General features: G+C 45.4%; 1 protein-coding gene across 1 annotated transcript in view; it reads right to left on the reverse strand.

Annotated features, from left to right (window-relative positions):
* Positions 1–2571: 2571 nt before the first annotated feature.
* Positions 2572–19707, reverse strand: part of LOC311116038 (cytochrome P450 4F3-like) — a gene marked incomplete at its 5' end in the record, with an annotated part of 34200 nt that continues 17064 nt past the window's right edge. Inside the window, 10 exons of the mRNA XM_084191172.1 lie at positions 2572–5973; positions 6162–6244; positions 6361–6425; positions 7899–8032; positions 8585–8714; positions 9408–9613; positions 9781–9927; positions 14299–14420; positions 17929–18056; positions 18372–18425. Of these exons, the coding sequence (XP_084047298.1) occupies positions 5796–5973; positions 6162–6244; positions 6361–6425; positions 7899–8032; positions 8585–8714; positions 9408–9613; positions 9781–9927; positions 14299–14420; positions 17929–18056; positions 18372–18425 (1247 nt within the window). The 3' untranslated portion in view covers positions 2572–5795. The remainder of the gene's footprint in view (positions 5974–6161; positions 6245–6360; positions 6426–7898; positions 8033–8584; positions 8715–9407; positions 9614–9780; positions 9928–14298; positions 14421–17928; positions 18057–18371; positions 18426–19707) is intronic.

Here is a 19707-nt window from a genome sequence, read left to right on the forward strand (position 1 = left end):
CACCCTCACACAGCCCCAGGCAGGCTTCACACAGGCTGTGACCACACGGCAGGACCAGGGGCCCTGAGCCCTGACAGCCCGGGCACACAGCCTCTTCCCTGGGGAGAGAGGACTCATCACCCCCCTGCTGCTCAGACGCCATGGAAACAGATTGATCACTTCTTGATCACACTGGATCTCTTGATCACTGGATCTTTGATAGGTGCCTCTCGCTACAGTATTATCGTCTGGTGCTCTGCTACTCTCTGCAGCCGCTTGCTTAATGTTTAATGCGTAGCAATGATTACACAATCACTGGTGCTGTTTGGCCACAACAGGAAACCCTGCTGGTGACTATTTATAGTTCGGTGTTACTGTTTTTAGACAGATGGACGGACAGCTCTCTATGGCTAGTGTCAGAAACCCTTCAACTGAAATGTCAAAATGTTTCAACTTCATATTCATCATCTCCAGCACCACCCCAACATCAACATCTGAAAATGAAGCCTTTCTATGTTTTGTAGTAAAGAAGATATAGGAAGATAAGTGCATTCTGAAAGTATTCAGAAAACTTGATTTTTTCCACATTTTGTTACGTTACAGCCTTATTCCACAATGGATTAAATAACAAAATGTCTTCATCAATCTACACACAGTACCCCATAACGACAAAGCGAAAACAGGTTTTTAGACATTTTTGCAAATTTATTAAAAATAAAAAACAGAAATACCTTATTTACATAAGTCTTCAGACCCTTTGCTATGAGAATCGAAATTGAGCTCAGGTGCATCCTGTTTCCATTGATCATCCTTGAGATGTTTCTACAACTTGATTGGAGTCCACCTGTCGTAAATTCAATTGAATGGACATGATTTGGAAAGGCAAACACCTGTCCATATAAGGTACCACAGTTGACAGTGCGTGTCAGAGCAAAAACCAAGCCATGAGGTCGAAGGAATTTTCCGTAGATCTCCGAGACATGATTGTGTTGAGGCACAGATCTGGGGAAGGGTACCAAAACATTCCTGCAGCAATGAAGGTCCCCAAGAATACAGTGGCCTCCATCATTCTTAAATGTAAGAAGTTTGGAACCACCAAGACTCTTCCTACAGCTGGCAGCACGGTCAAACTGAGCAATCGGAGGAGAAGGGCCTTGGTCAGGGAGGTGACCAAGAACCCAATGGTCACTCTGACAAAGCTCCAGACTTCCTCTGTGGAGATGGGAGAACCTACCAGAAGGACAACCATCTCTGCAGCACTCCACCAATCAGGCCTTTATGGTAGAGTGGCCAGACGGAAGCCTCTCCTCAGTAAAAGGCACATGACAGCCTGCTTGGAGTTTGCCAAAAGGCACCTAAAGACTCTCAGACCATGAGAAACAAGATTCTCTGGTCTGATGAAACCAAGATTTAACTCTCTGGCACCACCCCTACAGTGAAGCATGGTTGTGGCAGCATCATGCTGTGGGGATGTTTTTCAGCGGCAGGGACTGGAAGACTAGTCAGGATCGAGGGAAAGATGAACGGAGCAAAGTAGAGAGATAGTTGATGAAAACCTGCTCCAGAGCGCTCAGGACCTCAGACTGGGGCGAAGGTTCACCTTCCAACAGGACAACGACCCTAAGCACACAGCCAAGAAGACAACGCAGGAGTGGCTTCGGGACAAGTCTCTGAATGTCCTTGAGTGGCCCAGTCAGAGCCCGGACTTGAACCCGATCGAACATCTCTGGAGAGACCTGAAAATAGCATCGACGCTCCCCATCCAACCTGACAGAGCTTGAGAGGATCTGCAGAGAAGAATGGGAGAAACTCCCCAAATACAGGTGTGCCAAGCTTGTAGTGTCATACCCAAGAAGATTTGAGGCTGTAATCGCTGCCAAAGGTGCTTCAACAAAGTACTGAGTAAAGGGTCTGAATACTTATGTAAATGTATTATTCATTTATAATTTTTTTGCAAACATTTTGCTTTGTCATTATGGGGTATTGTGTGGCGATTGATGAGGGATTTTTTTTGTTTTTTATCCATTTTAGAATAAGGCTGTAACGAAACAAAATGTGGAAAAAGTCAAGGGGTCTGAATACTTTCCAAATGCACTGTAAGTATTTCCAATGGCATCATCAACCAATTCGTAGGCAATTAGTAGGCAATGCCTACTCATAATTGGTTAGAATCACATGATGCACACTGATGATGTCATTGGAAACACTTGCCTCCTTTATCTTCTTTACTACGAAACATACAAACGCTCTATTTTGTGTTGGGGTGGTGCTGGAGATGATGAATATGTAGTTGAAACATTTTAGAAATGTCCCTTTAAGTCAGAACATTGGAACATTGAGAGGAATCCCAGATGTCTAGAGAGATTACTCTAAGGCAATATCTGCAAGTGTGTTGATGAGAGAAGAGTGTTTGGGTTGAGATATGTGCTCTGCAACACATTTCTACCCAAGCTGTCCCTGGTAAACTGCCATTGACACTGAATCTGAATCATATAACACTGGAGAACACCTGCTATATTCACCAGCTTATTCAAGGAGGGAAATATCTTAATCAAAAAGAGTAAAGACAGTTCAGAGCAGAGGCTTCTGGTCGCGTGCTAGCACAGCACTCATCAAGGCTATGTTTATTGAATTCTCAAAAGAACAATGCAAAAATAGCTTACAAAAATCGCATTAACAATTCTGATAAAAAGGTGTACTTAATGAATTTGTGTTCACATACATTCAGTAGGCCTACCTACATTCACTGTTATATATTTATTTATGTTTCAATACATGCTTCCAATGACATACTCTGAGTATACCAGACATTAGGAACACCTTCCAAATAAATAAATTGAGTCACTCACCACCTTTTGCCCTCAGAACAGCCTCAGATCGTCGGGTCATGGACTCTACAAGGTGTCGAAAGCGTTCTACATTTTAGTCAGTTAGCAGACTCTCTTATCCAGAGCGACTTACAGGAGCAAGTGCCTTGCTCAAGGGCACATCGACAAATGTTTCACCTAGTCGGCTAGGGGATTCAAACCAGTGACCTTTCAGTTACTGGCCCAAGGCTCTTAAGCGTTTGGGCTACCTGCCGCCCCACACAGTTGTGTCAAGTTGGCTGGATGTCCTTTGGGTGGTGGACCATTCTTGATACACGCGGGAAACTGTTTAGCATGAAAAACCCAGCTCCGTTACAGTTCTTGACACAAACCGGTGCGCCTGGCACAGCGCAGGGGTTATGGGCGGGACCTAGGGGGGCTGGACCGCCCTACCTTGCCCGTCCAAATAAAATATTGAAATATTGATCATTTATTTGACCAATACGCTCGCCGACAGAAAGACCCATCAATCTCAGATAAAGCACTCGACCGAGCGAAACAGCGCCCCTCTGTCTCCGTATGTGTAGACCATGTATCTGATACTGTCTGGACAAAAGGAGTATGGCATGTCATACTTTTTCTGGCCAGACAGCAGCAGATAAATGGTCCACACCTAAGGAAACAGAGGGGCGCTGTTTCGTTGGCTAGTTTTAGCAGAGAGGAAAAGGCAAAGCGAGAGGGCTCACTCTCGTCAGAATCTGTCCCGAATATGCCCAATGCGTTTCTATGGGCATGATATGCAGAGCTAAGCTTGTTGCCTGCATTCCCGGCTTTGGTACGAATTACATTATTACGGTGGAGACATGAGCATCTCGTCATCATATACAGATCTCTGGTTTTAGCCACTTGTGAATTAGAAATGAAAGTTAGCTGGTGCACCGTTCAGATGCTGGCTTCCCCTAAAGCAATTTATGTTTTGCCAAAATTATATAATTACTCCTGTCTAAATAAAATAATTCAAAATACTTTACCAGAGAGCTTGACTTAGCCACAGAGGATCATTAGCTTATTATTATTTATTTTTTTGCTTTGGATTGTTTCATATCAGAAGAGCATAGGCCTATTCCTATTCGGGAAGCCAGCAGTTTGGTCAGCGCGCGTGGCAATAGGCCTGATTACTGAGTTGTGGCTGTCAGTGAAAAGCATCTACATTGTGTGAAGATAATATGTTTTGAGTATAATTTAAAATGTTGAGACAATAAGAAGGGGAGGGGTGTGTGTGTGTGGCGAATATATGGGCGTCTCTCTCCAGAATGCATGCACTCAGCTCTCCAGAATGTGCTCTGCTGTCTCCCGACAATTCTTGCACATTCATTGTTTCATTGTGTGAATTGTTTGCCCTTCGATTGTTTATTTTTGTTCAATTCTCCATTGTATATGTAACCAGTAGGCCTAGTAAATGTCCCGTTAATCCTCGTCATTTGGTTACATTCATTTCTGTTAATGCACGTATTACAGTCATTTACCGTTGTCGTATTACAGTCATTTACCGTTGTCGTATTAAAGTCATTTACCGTTGTCGTATTAAAGTCATTTACCGTTGTCGTATTAAAGTCATTTACCGTTGTCGTATTAAAGTCATTTACCGTTGTCGTATTAAAGTCATTTACCGTTGTGGTATTCCGGTCATTTACCGTTGTCGTATTAAAGTCATTTACCGTTGTCATTCTCGGAGTGGAAACGTTGTTTGCAGAGTTCACAACCTGCTACATTTGTGAGAAACAAGTTGGTTTATTTCATAGCCATTATTTATAAGTTTGGTAAATGTTTTCATTGTCTTTTGTTTGGCGTGCTCCATCTGAGCAATGAGCATAGGTTTGGTTTCTCTGTCGCCTGATAACGTTGAGGGAGCTGGCACGCCTGAGCACGCCAACCTGCTGAGTTGATACAATGTTGCACTTCACTAGTCATACATAGCTCAAGTCAAGACGGGTAGAGAGATAAATGAGATTGAAAGAACCTGCATTTTCATCAGGATATTTTACTGTATTTATTTTTCGGCTTTAGGCCTATGTATTTTACTTAGGTGATGATGGAATGTATAGTTCTATAGGCTATCGCTGAGTTCCATGCGCTAATTTCTTTAGTCACCAATGGATCACGGTGTATCAATGTGGCCATATGGCAAAGGCTGGTGCTCTTGCATTAGTTGAATTTAAACTTTTAGAGTTGTATCATTTTAATTCAGATTTTTTTTTTGATTAACAAGATGACAATAATTTTGAGAAACGAAAACGTTATTATTGAAATTAAACTGTTCCATGAAAACGTGCATATTAAAATAATCATAACTGGGAAGCAGATAGGTAGAAGTGATAGGATAAATTGTAAGCTTCCCCAAACTTGAAACTCATGATCTGCCTAGGGTGTTCATTATAACAACCATTAAAAGGTCCTGTGAAAAAAATGGGCCCGCCTATAGAAATCAAATACCTGTTCATCTGATTCGTTCTGGCCGTTGTCGTATTACCCTGGCCTGGCACCTACTACCATACTCCTTTCAAATGCATTTACATTTGCTGTCTTGCCTATTCACCCTCTGAATGGCACACGTACTCAATCTTATGTCTCAATTGTCTCAAGGCTTAAAAATCCTTCTTAAACCCGTCTCCTCCCCTTCATCTACACTGATTGAAGTGGATTTAACAAGTGACATCAATAAGGGATCATAGCTTACACCTGGATTCACCTGGTCAGTCTATGTCATGGAAAGAGCTGGTGTTCTTAATGTTTTGTATACTCAGTGTATGTTTATACAGTAAAAGCATAAAAGCAGTTTCTCTATGACTGATCCATAGAGGAAAGATGGAAGTCAGGGGTCAGGGGTCAGGGGTCACTCCTGGGGGGTGTCTAGGGTCTCCAGCATCAGCCACAGCCCCCCCTCGGCCCTGAGCACCAGCTGGGGAAGCCTCCTCACCTCTACCCCCCCCAGGGGTCAGGGGTCAGGGGTCACTCCTGGGGGGTGTCTAGGGTCTCCAGCATCAGCCACAGCCCCCCCTCGGCCCTGAGCACCAGCTGGGGCAGCCTCCTCACCTCCACCCCCCCAGGGGTCAAGCGGAACCTCCTCAAGGTCAGCGCCACCACCACACGCAGCTCCGCCATGGCAAACTTCTGACCTATACAGTTCCTATAGCACAGAATGATCGGGATGGTTAATGCTGTTTCACCGAGTATCATCACAGACTGGTTCCCAGATCCGTTTGCACTGTCATGTCAGCACAAACGGATCAGGGACCAGGTTGTAAACATTGGGCTATGTCACGCCTGGGCTGTGATGATCATGTGTATAATGATCATAAAAAAGAGAATCCAAACCTAGGTCCTGAAGAGAAGGGTATGAAGGCATGGGATGAACGGCCCTTTGAGCTCTCAGGGTCAAAGCGCATGGGGTTGTACACCTAGAGAGGGGAAGAGGGAAATGCCATCAGACTAAAGTTAGCCTGTCGGCAGCTCTGTGAGAGGATGCTAGGAGCTAGCCAGAGTCCTGAGTGTAGATGGAGTAAAGTGTACTAACGTCTGGGTCAGGCCAGATCTCAGGGTTGTGATGGGTCCCGTAGATGCTCACCAGACAGATGCTACCTGAGGTGGAAAAAGACATTAGTATTAGCAATGCGCATGCCCCGCCCACCTGAGGATCAGTCTTTTTCAGCTGTCTATTTCCTTTGTTTACATTGCCTTTCCGTTCAATCTATAAGAACGCTAAAGCTTCGTCGGGGATTTAACGCACCGTCTCGACACTTATGTCACAAGAAAGAGAAGAAAGATAACTTTATTTTGATGGTTGTTGATTTTTTTAGTGGAATTGAATAAAGTTACAATTTAATGCAGTTGAAATGTTTACAAATTAGATTAGCTGAAATGAAAGCAACTCATGAAAATGAACACTTTGATTGTGTAATAGGTGTTTAGATAGGTGTAATCTAGAGCCAATCGTGTTGATTTTTAATCCGAGAGTATCCTGCTATTGACACATTTGTTGAATTATGCAAGAGAACGTGACAACAGCAGTAATTCATGAGGCAGTCTAGACAGAGCAGGTAGAGTAGTCAGAGCAGGTAGAGTAGTCAGAGAAGGTGGAGTAGTCAGAGCAGGTGGAGTAGTCAGAGAAGGTGGAGTAGTCAGAGCAGGTGGAGTAGTCAGAGCAGGTGGAGTAGTCAGAGCAGGTGGAGTAGTCAGAGCAGGTAGAGTAGTCAGAGCAGGTGGAGTAGTCAGAGCAGGTAGAGTAGTCAGAGCAGGTGGAGTAGTCAGAGCAGGTAGAGTAGTCAGAGCAGGTAGAGTAGTCAGAGCAGGTAGAGTAGTCAGAGCAGGTAGAGTAGTCAGAGCAGGTGGAGTAGTCAGAGCAGGTAGAGTAGTCAGAGAAGGTGGAGTAGTCAGAGCAGGTGGAGTAGTCAGAGCAGGTAGAGTAGTCAGAGCAGGTGGAGTAGTCAGAGAAGGTGGAGTAGTCAGAGCAGGTGTTTGGTGGTTGCAGCTCTGTTCCACCCTTTTATGTTAATGTTTTTATATATGCAAATATATCCAAATACACCCTGTGGTATGACCCGTCCGCCTGCCCTCACCCTGTGGTATGACCCGTCCCCCTGTCCTCACCCTGTGGTATGACCCATCCCCCTCCCCTCACCCTGTGGTATGACCCATCCCCCTGTCCTCACCCTGTGGTATGACCCCCCCCCCCCCCCTTATCCTGTTGTATGACCCGTCCCCCTCCCCTCACCCTGTGGTATGACCCGTCCCCCTCCCCTCACCCTGTGGTATGGCCCGTCCCCCTCCCCTCACCCTGTGGTATGACCAATCCCCCTGTCCTCACCCTGTGGTATGACCAGTCCCCCTCCCCTCACCCTGTGGTATGACCCGTCCCCCTGTCCTCACCCTGTGGTATGACCAATCCCCCTCCCCTCACCCTGTGGTATGACCCGTCCCCCTGTCCTCACCATGTGGTATGACCCGTCCCCCTGTCCTCACCCTGTGGTATGACCCGTCCCCCTCCCCTCACCCTGTGGTATGACCCGTCCCCCTCCCCTCACCCTGTGGTATGACCCGTCCCCCTGTCCTCACCCTGTGGTATGACCCGTCCCCCTGGCACCGTGATGTCCTGAGTGTATTGTCTGGTGACAGCAGACACAGGGGAGTGCAGTCTCAGAGACTCTTTGATACACATGGTGGTGAAGGGGAGGCTGCTCAGGTCCTCCCTGCAGAAACACAACACACCAGTCACTCTTTTATGGATCATTCACACATACAGAAAGGACTGGTCTGTTTGGGAGTCTTGGCCTACAGAGATCCCAGACTCCGCTCCTTGTTTCATCTCCTGGAAAGAACTAGACAGATGAGAACACATTCCTACCATGTTGAAATGAAGAGAACTTTACATTACTACAAATGTGCCCCATTTGAGAAAAGCCTGTGGTATGACCCGTCCCCCTCCCCTCACCCTGTGGTATGACCCGTCCACCTCCCCTCACCCTGTGGTATGACCAGTCCCTCTGCCCTCACCCTGTGGTATGACCCGTCCACCTCCCCTCACCCTGTGGTATGACCTGTCCACCTCCCCTCACCCTGTGGTATGACCTGTCCCCCTCCCCTCACCCTGTGGTATGACCCGTCCCCATGCCCTCACCCTGTGGTATGACCCGCCCCCCTGACAGAAAGAAAGACAGACAGGCAAGCAGTTGGACAGACAGACGAACAGATGGACAGACGGACATACAGACAGACAGAGACAGACAGACACAGGTTCTGACCAGTCTATGTCCTCTGTCTGTCGGTCCTGTAGCAGATTGTGGACCTCGGCTCTACAGCGGTCCTGGTAGTCCTGATGCTGAGACAAGTTATACAGAACCCAGCTGATCCCGCTGGCCGTGGTGTCATGACCTGAGAGAGAATAAAGTCTCAAATACAGTAGTTTATGATAGGATATACTGCCAGGGTAAATACAGTAGTTTATGACAGGATATACTGCCAGGGTAAATACAGTAGTTTATGACAGGATATACTGCCAGGGTAAATACAGTAGTTTCTGATAGGATATACTGCCAGGGTAAATACAGTAGTTTATGACAGGATATACTGCCAGGGTAAATACAGTAGTTTCTGATAGGATATACTGCCAGGGTAAATACAGTAGTTTCTGATAGGATATACTGCCAGGGTAAATACAGTAGTTTCTGATAGGATATACTGCCAGGGTAAATACAGTAGTTGATGACAGGATATACTGCCAGGGTAAATACAGTAGTTTATGACAGGATATACTGCCAGGGTAAATACAGTAGTTTATGATAGGATATACTGCCAGGGTAAATACAGTAGTTTATGATAGGATATACTGCCAGGGTAAATACAGTAGTTTATGACAGGATATACTGCCAGGGTAAATACAGTAGTTTCTGATAGGATATACTGCCAGGGTAAATACAGTAGTTTCTGATAGGATATACTGCCAGGGTAAATACAGTAGTTTCTGATAGGATATACTGCCAGGGTAAATACAGTTGTTTCTGATAGGATATACTGCCAGGGTAACTGTAGAAAGGGATAGAGTGGACCTAACCCCTTGAGGATCACCTCCAAACATGAAAGTGTCTGCCTCTGCTTTTATCTCCTCATTTGTGAGACCACGGCCCTCCTCATCCTTTGACAGCAGTAACAAATCAATGAAGTCTGCTACTCTCTTTCTCTTCTCCTCCCCTCCTGTGGTGTCAGCCTGGCTCTCTGGCTCCCCCTGGAGGAGAAGCTGTGCTCTGCGCTCCTGGACCACAGTGCTGGTGAACCTGTGTATAGGGTTGTACAATTCCAGTTACTTTCTGAAAATTCCCAAGTGTTCCAGAAATCCTGGTTGGAGGATTCCTGGATTTCCAGCTTCCGGGAATTTTCAAACCAGAATTTCAGGAAAACCTTGGAATTACAGGAACATTTCCAGAATTTTGCCAACTCCTACCTGTGTACTACACTACAGGCCTGTTTGAAGCGTTGTCCTTCTGGGGACCTCCAGTACAGCCAGTCCCAGTGGTGCAGGATACGACCTCTCCGCTCGATCACCAGGGTGCTCAGCTCAAAGATGGCTGCTATGTAGTCACTGGAACTCCTGGAGGAAAGGAAAGGAGCCATGAGACAGAGTTGGATAGAGGAGGGAGGGTAGAGGGGAGTAATGAGACATTAGAGTTGGATAGAGGAGGGAGGGTAGAGGGGAGTAATGAGACATTAGAGTTGGATAGAGGAGGGAGGGTAGAGGGGAGTAATGAGACATTAGAGTTGGATAGAGGAGGGAGGGTAGAGGGGAGTAATGAGACATTAGAGTTGGATAGAGGAGGGAGGGTAGAGGGGAGTAATGAGACATTAGAGTTGGATAGAGGAGGGAGGGTAGAGGGGAGTAATGAGACATTAGAGTTGGATAGAGGAGGGAGGGTAGAGGGGAGTAATGAGACATTAGAGTTGGATAGAGGAGGGAGGGTAGAGGGGAGTAATGAGACATTAGAGTTGGATAGAGGAGGGTGGGTAGAGGGGAGTAATGAGACATTAGAGTTGGATAGAGGAGGGTGGGTAGAGGGGAGTAATGAGACTTTAGAGTTGGATAGAGGAGGGAGGGTAGAGGGGAGTAATGAGACATTAGAGTTGGATAGAGGAGGGAGAGTAGAGGGGAGTAATGAGATATTAGAGTTGGATAGAGGAGGGAGGGTAGAGGGGAGTAATGAGATATTAGAGTTGGATAGAGGAGGGAAGGTAGAAGGGAGTAATGAGAAATTAGAGTTGGATAGAGGAGGGATGGTAGAGGGGAGTAATGAGACATTAGAGTTGGATAGAGGAGGGAGGGTAGAGGGGAGTAATTAGATATTAGAGTTGGATAGAGGAGGGAGGGTAGAGGGGAGTAATGAGACATTAGAGTTGGATAGAGGAGGGAGGGTAGAGGGGAGTAATGAGACATTAGAGTTGGATAGAGGAGGGAGGGTAGAGGGGAGTAATGAGACATTAGAGTTGGATAGAGGAGGGAGGGTAGAGGGGAGTAATGAGACATTAGAGTTGGATAGAGGAGGGTGGGTAGAGGGGAGTAATGAGACATTAGAGTTGGATAGAGGAGGGAGGGTAGAGGGGAGTAATGAGACATTAGAGTTGGATAGAGGAGGGTGGGTAGAGGGGAGTAATGAGACATTAGAGTTGGATAGAGGAGGGAGGGTAGAGGGGAGTAATGAGACATTAGAGTTGGATAGAGGAGGGAGGGTAGAGGGGAGTAATGAGACATTAGAGTTGGATAGAGGAGGGAGGGTAGAGGGGAGTAATGAGATATGAGAGTTGGATAGAGGAGGGAGGGTAGAGGGGAGTAATGAGACATTAGAGTTGGATAGAGGAGGGAGGGTAGAGGGGAGTAATGAGACATTAGAGTTGGATAGAGGAGGGAGGGTAGAGGGGAGTAATGAGATATTAGAGTTGGATAGAGGAGGGAGGGTAGAGGGGAGTAATGAGATATTAGAGTTGGATAGAGGAGGGAGGGTAGAGGGGAGTAATGAGACATTAGAGTTGGATAGAGGAGGGAGGGTAGAGGGGAGTAATGAGACATTAGAGTTGGATAGAGGAGGGAGGGTAGAGGGGAGTAATGAGACATTAGAGTTGGATAGAGGAGGGAGGATAGAGGGGAGTAATGAGACATTAGAGTTGGATAGAGGAGGGAGGGTAGAGGGGAGTAATGAGACATTAGAGTTGGATAGAGGAGGGAGGGTAGAGGGGAGTAATGAGACATTAGAGTTGGATAGAGGAGGGAGGGTAGAGGGGAGTAATGAGACATTAGAGTTGGATAGAGGAGGGAGGGTAGAGGGGAGTAATGAGACATTAGAGTTGGATAGAGGAGGGAGGGTAGAGGGGAGTAATGAGATATTAGAGTTGGATAGAGGAGGGAGGGTAGAGGGGAGTAATGAGACATTAGAGTTGGATAGAGGAGGGAGGGTAGAGGGGAGTAATGAGACATTAGAGTTGGATAGAGGAGGGAGGGTAGAGGGGAGTAATGAGACATTAGAGTTGGATAGAGGAGGGAGGGTAGAGGGGAGTAATGAGATATTAGAGTTGGATAGAGGAGGGAGGGTAGAGGGGAGTAATGAGACATTAGAGTTGGATAGAGGAGGGAGGGTAGAGGGGAGTAATGAGATATTGGAGTTGGGTAGAGGGGAGTAATGAGATATTAGAGTTGGATAGAGGAGGGAGGGTAGAGGGGAGTAATGAGATATTAGAGTTGGATAGAGGAGGGAGGGTAGAGGGGAGTAATGAGACATTGGAGTTGGGTAGAGGGGAGTAATGAGATATTAGAGTTGGATAGAGGAGGGAGGGTAGAGGGGAGTAATGAGATATTAGAGTTGGATAGAGGAGGGAGGGTAGAGGGGAGTAATGAGACATTAGAGTTGGATAGAGGAGGGAGGGTAGAGGGGAGTAATGAGACATTAGAGTTGGATAGAGGAGGGAGGGTAGAGGGTTGTAATGAGACATTAGAGTTGGATAGAGGAGGGAGGGTAGAGGGGAGTAATGAGACATTAGAGTTGGATAGAGGAGGGAGGGTAGAGGGGAGTAATGAGATATGAGAGTTGGATAGAGGAGGGAGGGTAGGGAGGGTAGATGCTTCTACACCTGCATTACTAGCTGTTTGGGGTTTTAGGCTGGGTTTCTGTACAGCACTTCGAGATATTAGCTGATGTAAGAAGGGCTATATAAAATAAAATTGATTGATTGATAATGAGACATTAGAGTTGGATAGAGGAGGGAGGGTAGAGGGGAGTAATGAGACATTAGAGTTGGATAGAGGAGGGAGGGTAGAGGGGAGTAATGAGATATTAGAGTTGGATAGAGGAGGGAGGGTAGAGGGGAGTAATGAGATATTAGAGTTGGATAGAGGAGGGAGGGAGGGTAGAGGGGAGTAATGAGACATTAGAGTTGGATAGAGGAGGGAGGGTAGAGGGGAGTAATGAGATATGAGAGTTGGATAGAGGAGGGAGGGTAGAGGGGAGTAATGAGACATTAGAGTTGGATAGAGGAGGGAGGGTAGAGGGGAGTAATGAGATATTAGAGTTGGATAGAGGAGGGAGGGTAGAGGGGAGTAATGAGATATTAGAGTTGGATAGAGGAGGGAGGGTAGAGGGGAGTAATGAGACATTAGAGTTGGATAGAGGAGGGAGGGTAGAGGGGAGTAATGAGATATTAGAGTTGGATAGAGGAGGGAGGGTAGAGGGGAGTAATGAGATATTAGAGTTGGATAGAGGAGGGAGGGTAGAGGGGAGTAATGAGATATTAGAGTTGGATAGAGGAGGGAGGGTAGAGGGGAGTAATGAGATATTAGAGTTGGATAGAGGAGGGAGGGTAGAGGGGAGTAATGAGATATTAGAGTTGGATAGAGGAGGGAGGGTAGAGGGGAGTAATGAGACATTAGAGTTGGATAGAGGAGGGAGGGTAGAGGGGAGTAATGAGACATTAGAGTTGGATAGAGGAGGGAGGGTAGAGGGGAGTAATGAGATATTAGAGTTGGATAGAGGAGGGAGGGTAGAGGGGAGTAATGAGATATTAGAGTTGGATAGAGGAGGGAGGGTAGAGGGGAGTAATGAGATATTAGAGTTGGATAGAGGAGGGAGGGTAGAGGGGAGTAATGAGATATTAGAGTTGGATAGAGGAGGGAGGGTAGAGGGGAGTAATGAGATATGAGAGTTGGATAGAGGAGGGAGGGTAGAGGGGAGTAATGAGATATTAGAGTTGGATAGAGGAGGGAGGGTAGAGGGGAGTAATGAGATATTAGAGTTGGATAGAGGAGGGAGGGTAGAGGGGAGTAATGAGACATTAGATTTGGATAGAGGAGGGAGGGTAGAGTACAGTGAAAGAGGTGATTTGCTTATCTGATGTACTAAACAGTTGTATTTCCGGATTAGCTCTATAAACCAATTCGGTTAAACAAATGAATTTGCCCTGCTAAGAGAGACTGGTCCAAAATGCTGCAACATACAACACACAACAGATGGAAAGAATATGTCCTTGAGGTCACTTCTGGTCGTCTTTCCACAATACAGTAGATATCACTGATATTATAGCCTGTATGGCTACTCTGATCTTATAGAATATACGTGTAGTGAGATGGGCTCTTGCCTCAGTCAGTATCGGAGGTAGAAGGTTACTGGGCTCTTGCCTCAGTCAGTATCAGAGGTAGAAGTTTACTGGGCTCTTGCCTCAGTCAGTATCGGAGGTAGAAGGTTACTGGGCTCTTGCCTCAGTCAGTATTGGAGGTAGAAGGTTACTGGGCTCTTGCCTCAGTCAGTATCGGAGGTAGAAGGTTACTGGGCTCTTGTCTCAGTCAGTATCGGAGGTAGAAGGTTACTGGGCTCTTGTCTCAGTCAGTATCGGAGGTAGAAGGTTACTCACTGCTTCTGTATCAGTCATATTAAAGACAGGTTACTCACTGCTTCTGTATCAGTCGTATTAAAGACAGGTTACTCACTCCTGGCAGTTGCTGTTGTAGCTGAAGGTACATCTGAGCAGACTGTCCAGAGTCATCAGGCTGATGTGACTGAACATGTCCTGGCAGCTCTTTCCCTCGGCCACCAGGCGGCGCCACTTAGACTGACACCAACAAGCAGGGGAGAGACCATAGAGTTAGTTCGAGGAATCATCTTTGTATCTGTCCCATTATGGTGTCTGTGACAGCACGGGCAGCGTCACCGAGGCTGTCTCCATTTTGAAGTAGTCCATTTTCTTGTTTTCGTGTTTGGAAAAAAAGAATAAAGCTAATATTGGTGATTTACAGACACCTGCAGCGCCGGAGTCCTGAATCATATCTTGTGTCATTCATTATATTGTGGCCACTAGATAGCATGTGATATAGTTTAAAGCCATTTGCAAACAATGCAACAAGGAGACAATGCTCTGATATTTGGCTGATCACTCCCCAACCCATAGGAATTCCCACCAAGTGGACTACTTTCAAATGGTGGAAGCCCTCGATGGCAGTGTACACGCTAAAACGGGTTCTATCCATGATGAGTCCTCCAACTAACTCTCTGGGATACATTGTGTGTTGCCTGCTTCACCACACTACCTCTTACATTCTCACACCAGGGGAGGCTGGCGGGAGAAGCTATAGGAGGACGGGCTCATTGTAATACCTGGAATGGAATAGATTTAGCTCCTCCCACCAGCCTCCTCTGTCTGACACATGCTGCATCCAATGAACAAGTTTCAAAACAATCATTTGCATTCACAAATAAAAAAGAGTTGACGAGGAGACGAGACGAGCGAAAAACTCACTGCAGAAGTGTGGACGTGTAAAGGCCCCTAAATGTCATTTTTTTTTGTAACTGTGTCAAAACTTGTTTCCGTGAGACAGAGAGCTGATAAGCTTGACAAGACAGATGGAGCGGGAGATGAGAACTACTCACAAGCTATTTGTGAGCTATTTGCTTACTTCACTACATCATTCTAACTGCTCGTTTAGCGCATACATAATTACTATCAACAACGTCTATTTGCATGTGCTGGCGAGTGCAACTAAACTAGACTAGGACTATTAAAGGATATGTCTTCGAATATCTAGTATTTTATATACAGTGCCCTCTGTAATTATTCGGACAGTGAAGCATCTTTTCTTCGTTGGCTCTATACTTCAAAACTTTGCATTTGAAATCAAACAGTGACCGTGAGGTTAACGTGCAGACTGTCAGCTATAATTTGAGTGTATTTTCATCCATATCGGGTGAACCATTTAGAAATTACAGCAGTTTTTGTACATAGTCCTCCCATTTTAGGGGACCAGAAGTATTGGGACTAATTCCCTTATATGTGTATTAAAGTAGTAAAAAGTGTAGTATTTGGTCCCATATTCATAGCACGCAATGACTACATCAAGCTTGTGACTCTACAATTTTTTTTAAACAATTTATTTTGGTTGTGTTTCGGATTATCTTGTGCCCAATAGAAATGAATGGTAAATAATGTATTGTGTCATTTTGGGGTCACTTTTATTGTAAATAAGAATAGAACATGTTTCTAAACACTTCTACATGAATGTGGATGCTACCATGATGATGGATAATTAAGCAATAAGCCTGAGGGGGTGTTGTATATGACCAATATACCACGGCTAAGGGCTGTATCCAGGCACTCCGCGTTGCGCCGTGTGTAAGAACAGCCCTTAGCCGTGGTATATTGGCCATATACCACAAACCCCTGAGGAGCCTTATTGCTATTATAAACTGGTTACCAACGTAATTAGAGCAGTAAAACTAAATGTATTGTCATACCCGTGGTATACGATCTGATATACCATGGCTTTTAGCCAATCAGAATTCATAGCTCAAACCAACCAGTTTATAATCCTGAATTAATCATGAATATTGATCAGTGAGAAAGTTACAGACGCACAAATATCATACCCATAGTCCCTGTGCCATAGTCCCTGTGCCCAAGAATGCGAAGGTAACCTGCCTAAATGACTATCACCTGGACAAAAGGAACACCTATGTGAGAATGCTCTTCATTGACTACAGCTCAGCGTTCAACACCATAGTGCCCACAAAGCTCATCACTAAGCTAAGGACCCTGGGACTAAACACCTCCCTCTGCAACTGGATCCTGGACTTCCTGACGGGCCGCCCCCAGGTGGTAAGGGTAGGCAACAACACATCTGCCACACTGATCCTCAACACGGGGGCCCCTCAGGGGTGCGTGCTCAGTCCCCTCCTGTACTCTCTGCTCACCCAAGACTGCGTGGCCAGGCACGACTCCAACACCATCATTAAGTTTGCCTGACGACACAACGGTGGTAGGCCTGATAACCAACGATGATGAGACAGCCTATAGGGAGGAGGTCAGAGACCTGGCAGTGTGGTGCCAGGACAACAACTTCTCCCTCAATGTGAGCAAGACAAAGGAGATGATCGTGGACTACAGGAAACGGAGGGCCAAACACGCCCCCATTCACATCGACACAGCAAGCGGTACCGGAGCGCCAAGTCTAGGTCCAAAAGGCTCCTTAACAGCTTCTACCCCCAAGCCATACGACTGCTGAACTATCAATCAAATGGCCACCCAGACTATTTGCATTGTCCCCAAGACATGCTAACCTCTCACCATTACAATAACAGGGGAGGTTAGCATTTTATATCATACCCCCAAGACATGCTAACCTCTCACCATTACAATAACAGGGGAGGTTAGCATTTTATATCATACCCCCAAGATATGCTAACCTCTCACCATTACAATAACAGGGGAGGTTAGCATTTTATATCGTGGTCCTCTGTAGCTCAACTGGTAGAGCACGGCGCTTGTAACGCCAAGGTAGTGGGTTCGATCCCTGGGACCACCCATACACAAAAATGTATGCACGCATGACTGTAAGTCGCTTTGGATAAAAGCGTCTGCTAAATGGCTTATTATTATATTATTATTATTATTATATCATACCCCCAAGACATGCTAACCTCTCACCATTACAATAACAGGGGAGGTTAGCATTTTTTGGGGGGTATAACTTTCTCACTCATCATTATTCACGATTCATTCAGGATTATCCGTCATCATGGTAGCATCCACATTCATGTAGAATTGTTTTTATTTACAATAAAAGTGACACCAAAATGACACAATACATTATTTACCGTTCATTTCTATTGGGTACAAAATAATCTGAAACACAACCAAAACAAACAGCAAATGCATCCAACAAGTTTGTAGAGTCACAATCTTGATGTAGTCATTGCGTGCTGGGAATATGGGACCAAATACTTAACTTTTGACTACTTTAATACACATATAAGGGAATTAGTCCCAATACTTTTGCTCCCCTAAAATGGGAGGACTATGTACAAAAAACTGCTGTAATTTCTAAACGGTTCACCCGATATGGATCCAATGTTTTCAAGTATAGAGCCAAAAGAAGCCAAAATGCTTCACTGTCCCAATAATTACGGAGGGCCGTTGAGAACAGAGAAGCTGGTGCAAAAAAAGTTACTTGTACACTATACCACTTGTTTCTCTAACATGTTTCATGTTAAGGGCCAAATGCCTTGAGTTTACTTGAGTGTTGCTCAAATGAACCCACACGATCAGTGCTGTTGCTCCATGGACTCACATGCATGATGTTGGTGGAGTGGTTAAAGGTCTTGACATAGTTCTTGAGGATGTCGAAATGGAAGGCAGGAGTGAGTAGGCGTCTACGACGAGACCAGTCCTCTCCGTTACTCAGGAGAAGACTCTGTCCTGTAGGACAATATTACCGTAGCTGTGACTAGGACAGAGGATCTGAGAGTACTGTATATACTATAGGAAATATTACTGTGACTAGGACAGAGGACCTGAAAGTACTGTATATAGTATAGGAAATATTACTGTGACTAGGACAGAGTATCTGAGAGTACTGTATATACTATAGGAAATATTACTGTGACTAGGACAGAGTATCTGAGAGTACTGTATATACTATAGGAAATATTACTGTGACTAGGACAGAGGACCTGAGAGTACTGTAATAATCCTGGGGACAGTAAATGAAAGGTGTTCATGTTTTGTTCTTACCCAGCCATGGTCTCAGGAACCCATAGAACAGCTCATCTTTGACTGTGATGGAAGCTGCAAGGATGGACGAATGGTGAAGGAAATTCAGAAAAACAGTCGTGGTCAAAAGTTTTGACAATGACACAAATACAACTTTTCACAAAGTCTGCTGTCTCAGTTTTTATGATGGCAATTTGCATATACTCCAGAATGTCATGAAGAGTGATCAGATGAATTGCAATTAATTGCAAAGTCCCTCTTTGCCATGAAAATGAACTTAATCCCCCAAAAACATTTCCACTGCATTTCAGCCCTGCCACAAAAGGACCAGCTGCCATCATGTCAGTGATTCTCTCGTTAACACAGGTGAGAGTGTTGACGAGGACAAGGCTGGAGATCCCTCTGTCATGCTGATTGAGTTAGAATAACAGACTGGAAGCTTTAAAAGGAGGGTGGTGCTTGAAATCATTGTTCTTCCTCTGTTAACCATGGTTACCTGCAAGGAAACACGTGCCATCATCATTGCTTTGCACAAAAAGGGCTTCACAGGCAAGGATATTGCTGCTAGTAAGATTGCACCTAAATCAACCATTTATCGGATCATCAAGAACTTCAAGGAGAGAGGTTCAATTGTTGTGAAGAAGGCTTCAGGGCGCCCAAGAAAGTCCAGCAAGCGCCAGGACCGTCTCCTAAAGTTGATTCAGCTGCGGCATCGGGGCACCACCAGTGCAGAGCTTACTCAGGAATGGCAGCAGGCAGGTGTGAGTGCATTTGCACGTACAGTGAGGCGAAGACTTTGGAGGATGGCCTGGTGTCAAGAAGGCAGCAAAGAAGCCACTTCTCTCCAGGAAAAACATCAGGGACAGACTGATATTCTGCGAAAGGTACCTGTGCCCAAGAAAGTGAAGGTAACCAGCATGATGGAGCACCTTGACATAAGGCAAAAGTGATAACTAAGTGGCTCGGGGAACAAAACATCGACATTTTGGGTCCATGGCCAGGAAACTCCCCAGACCTTAATCCCATTGAGAACTTGTGGTCGATCCTCAAGAGGTGGGTGGACAAACAAAAACCCACAAATTCAGACAAACTCCAAGCATTGATTATGCAAGAATGGGCTGCCATCATTCAGGATGTGGCCCAGAAGTTAATTGACACCATGCCAGGGCGGATTGCAGAGGTCTTGAAAAAGAAGGGTCAACACTGCAAATATTGACTCTTTGCATAAACTTAATGTAATTGTCAATAAAAGCCTTTGACACTTATGGAATGCTTGTAATTATACTTCAGTATACCATAGTAACATCTGAGAAAAATATCTAAAAACACTGAAGCAGCGAACTTTGTGAAGACCAAT

This window comes from Coregonus lavaretus (assembly GCF_964263955.1).
Source record: "Coregonus lavaretus genome assembly, contig: HAP1_SCAFFOLD_386, whole genome shotgun sequence".
Taxonomy (NCBI): Eukaryota; Metazoa; Chordata; class Actinopteri; order Salmoniformes; family Salmonidae; genus Coregonus; species Coregonus lavaretus.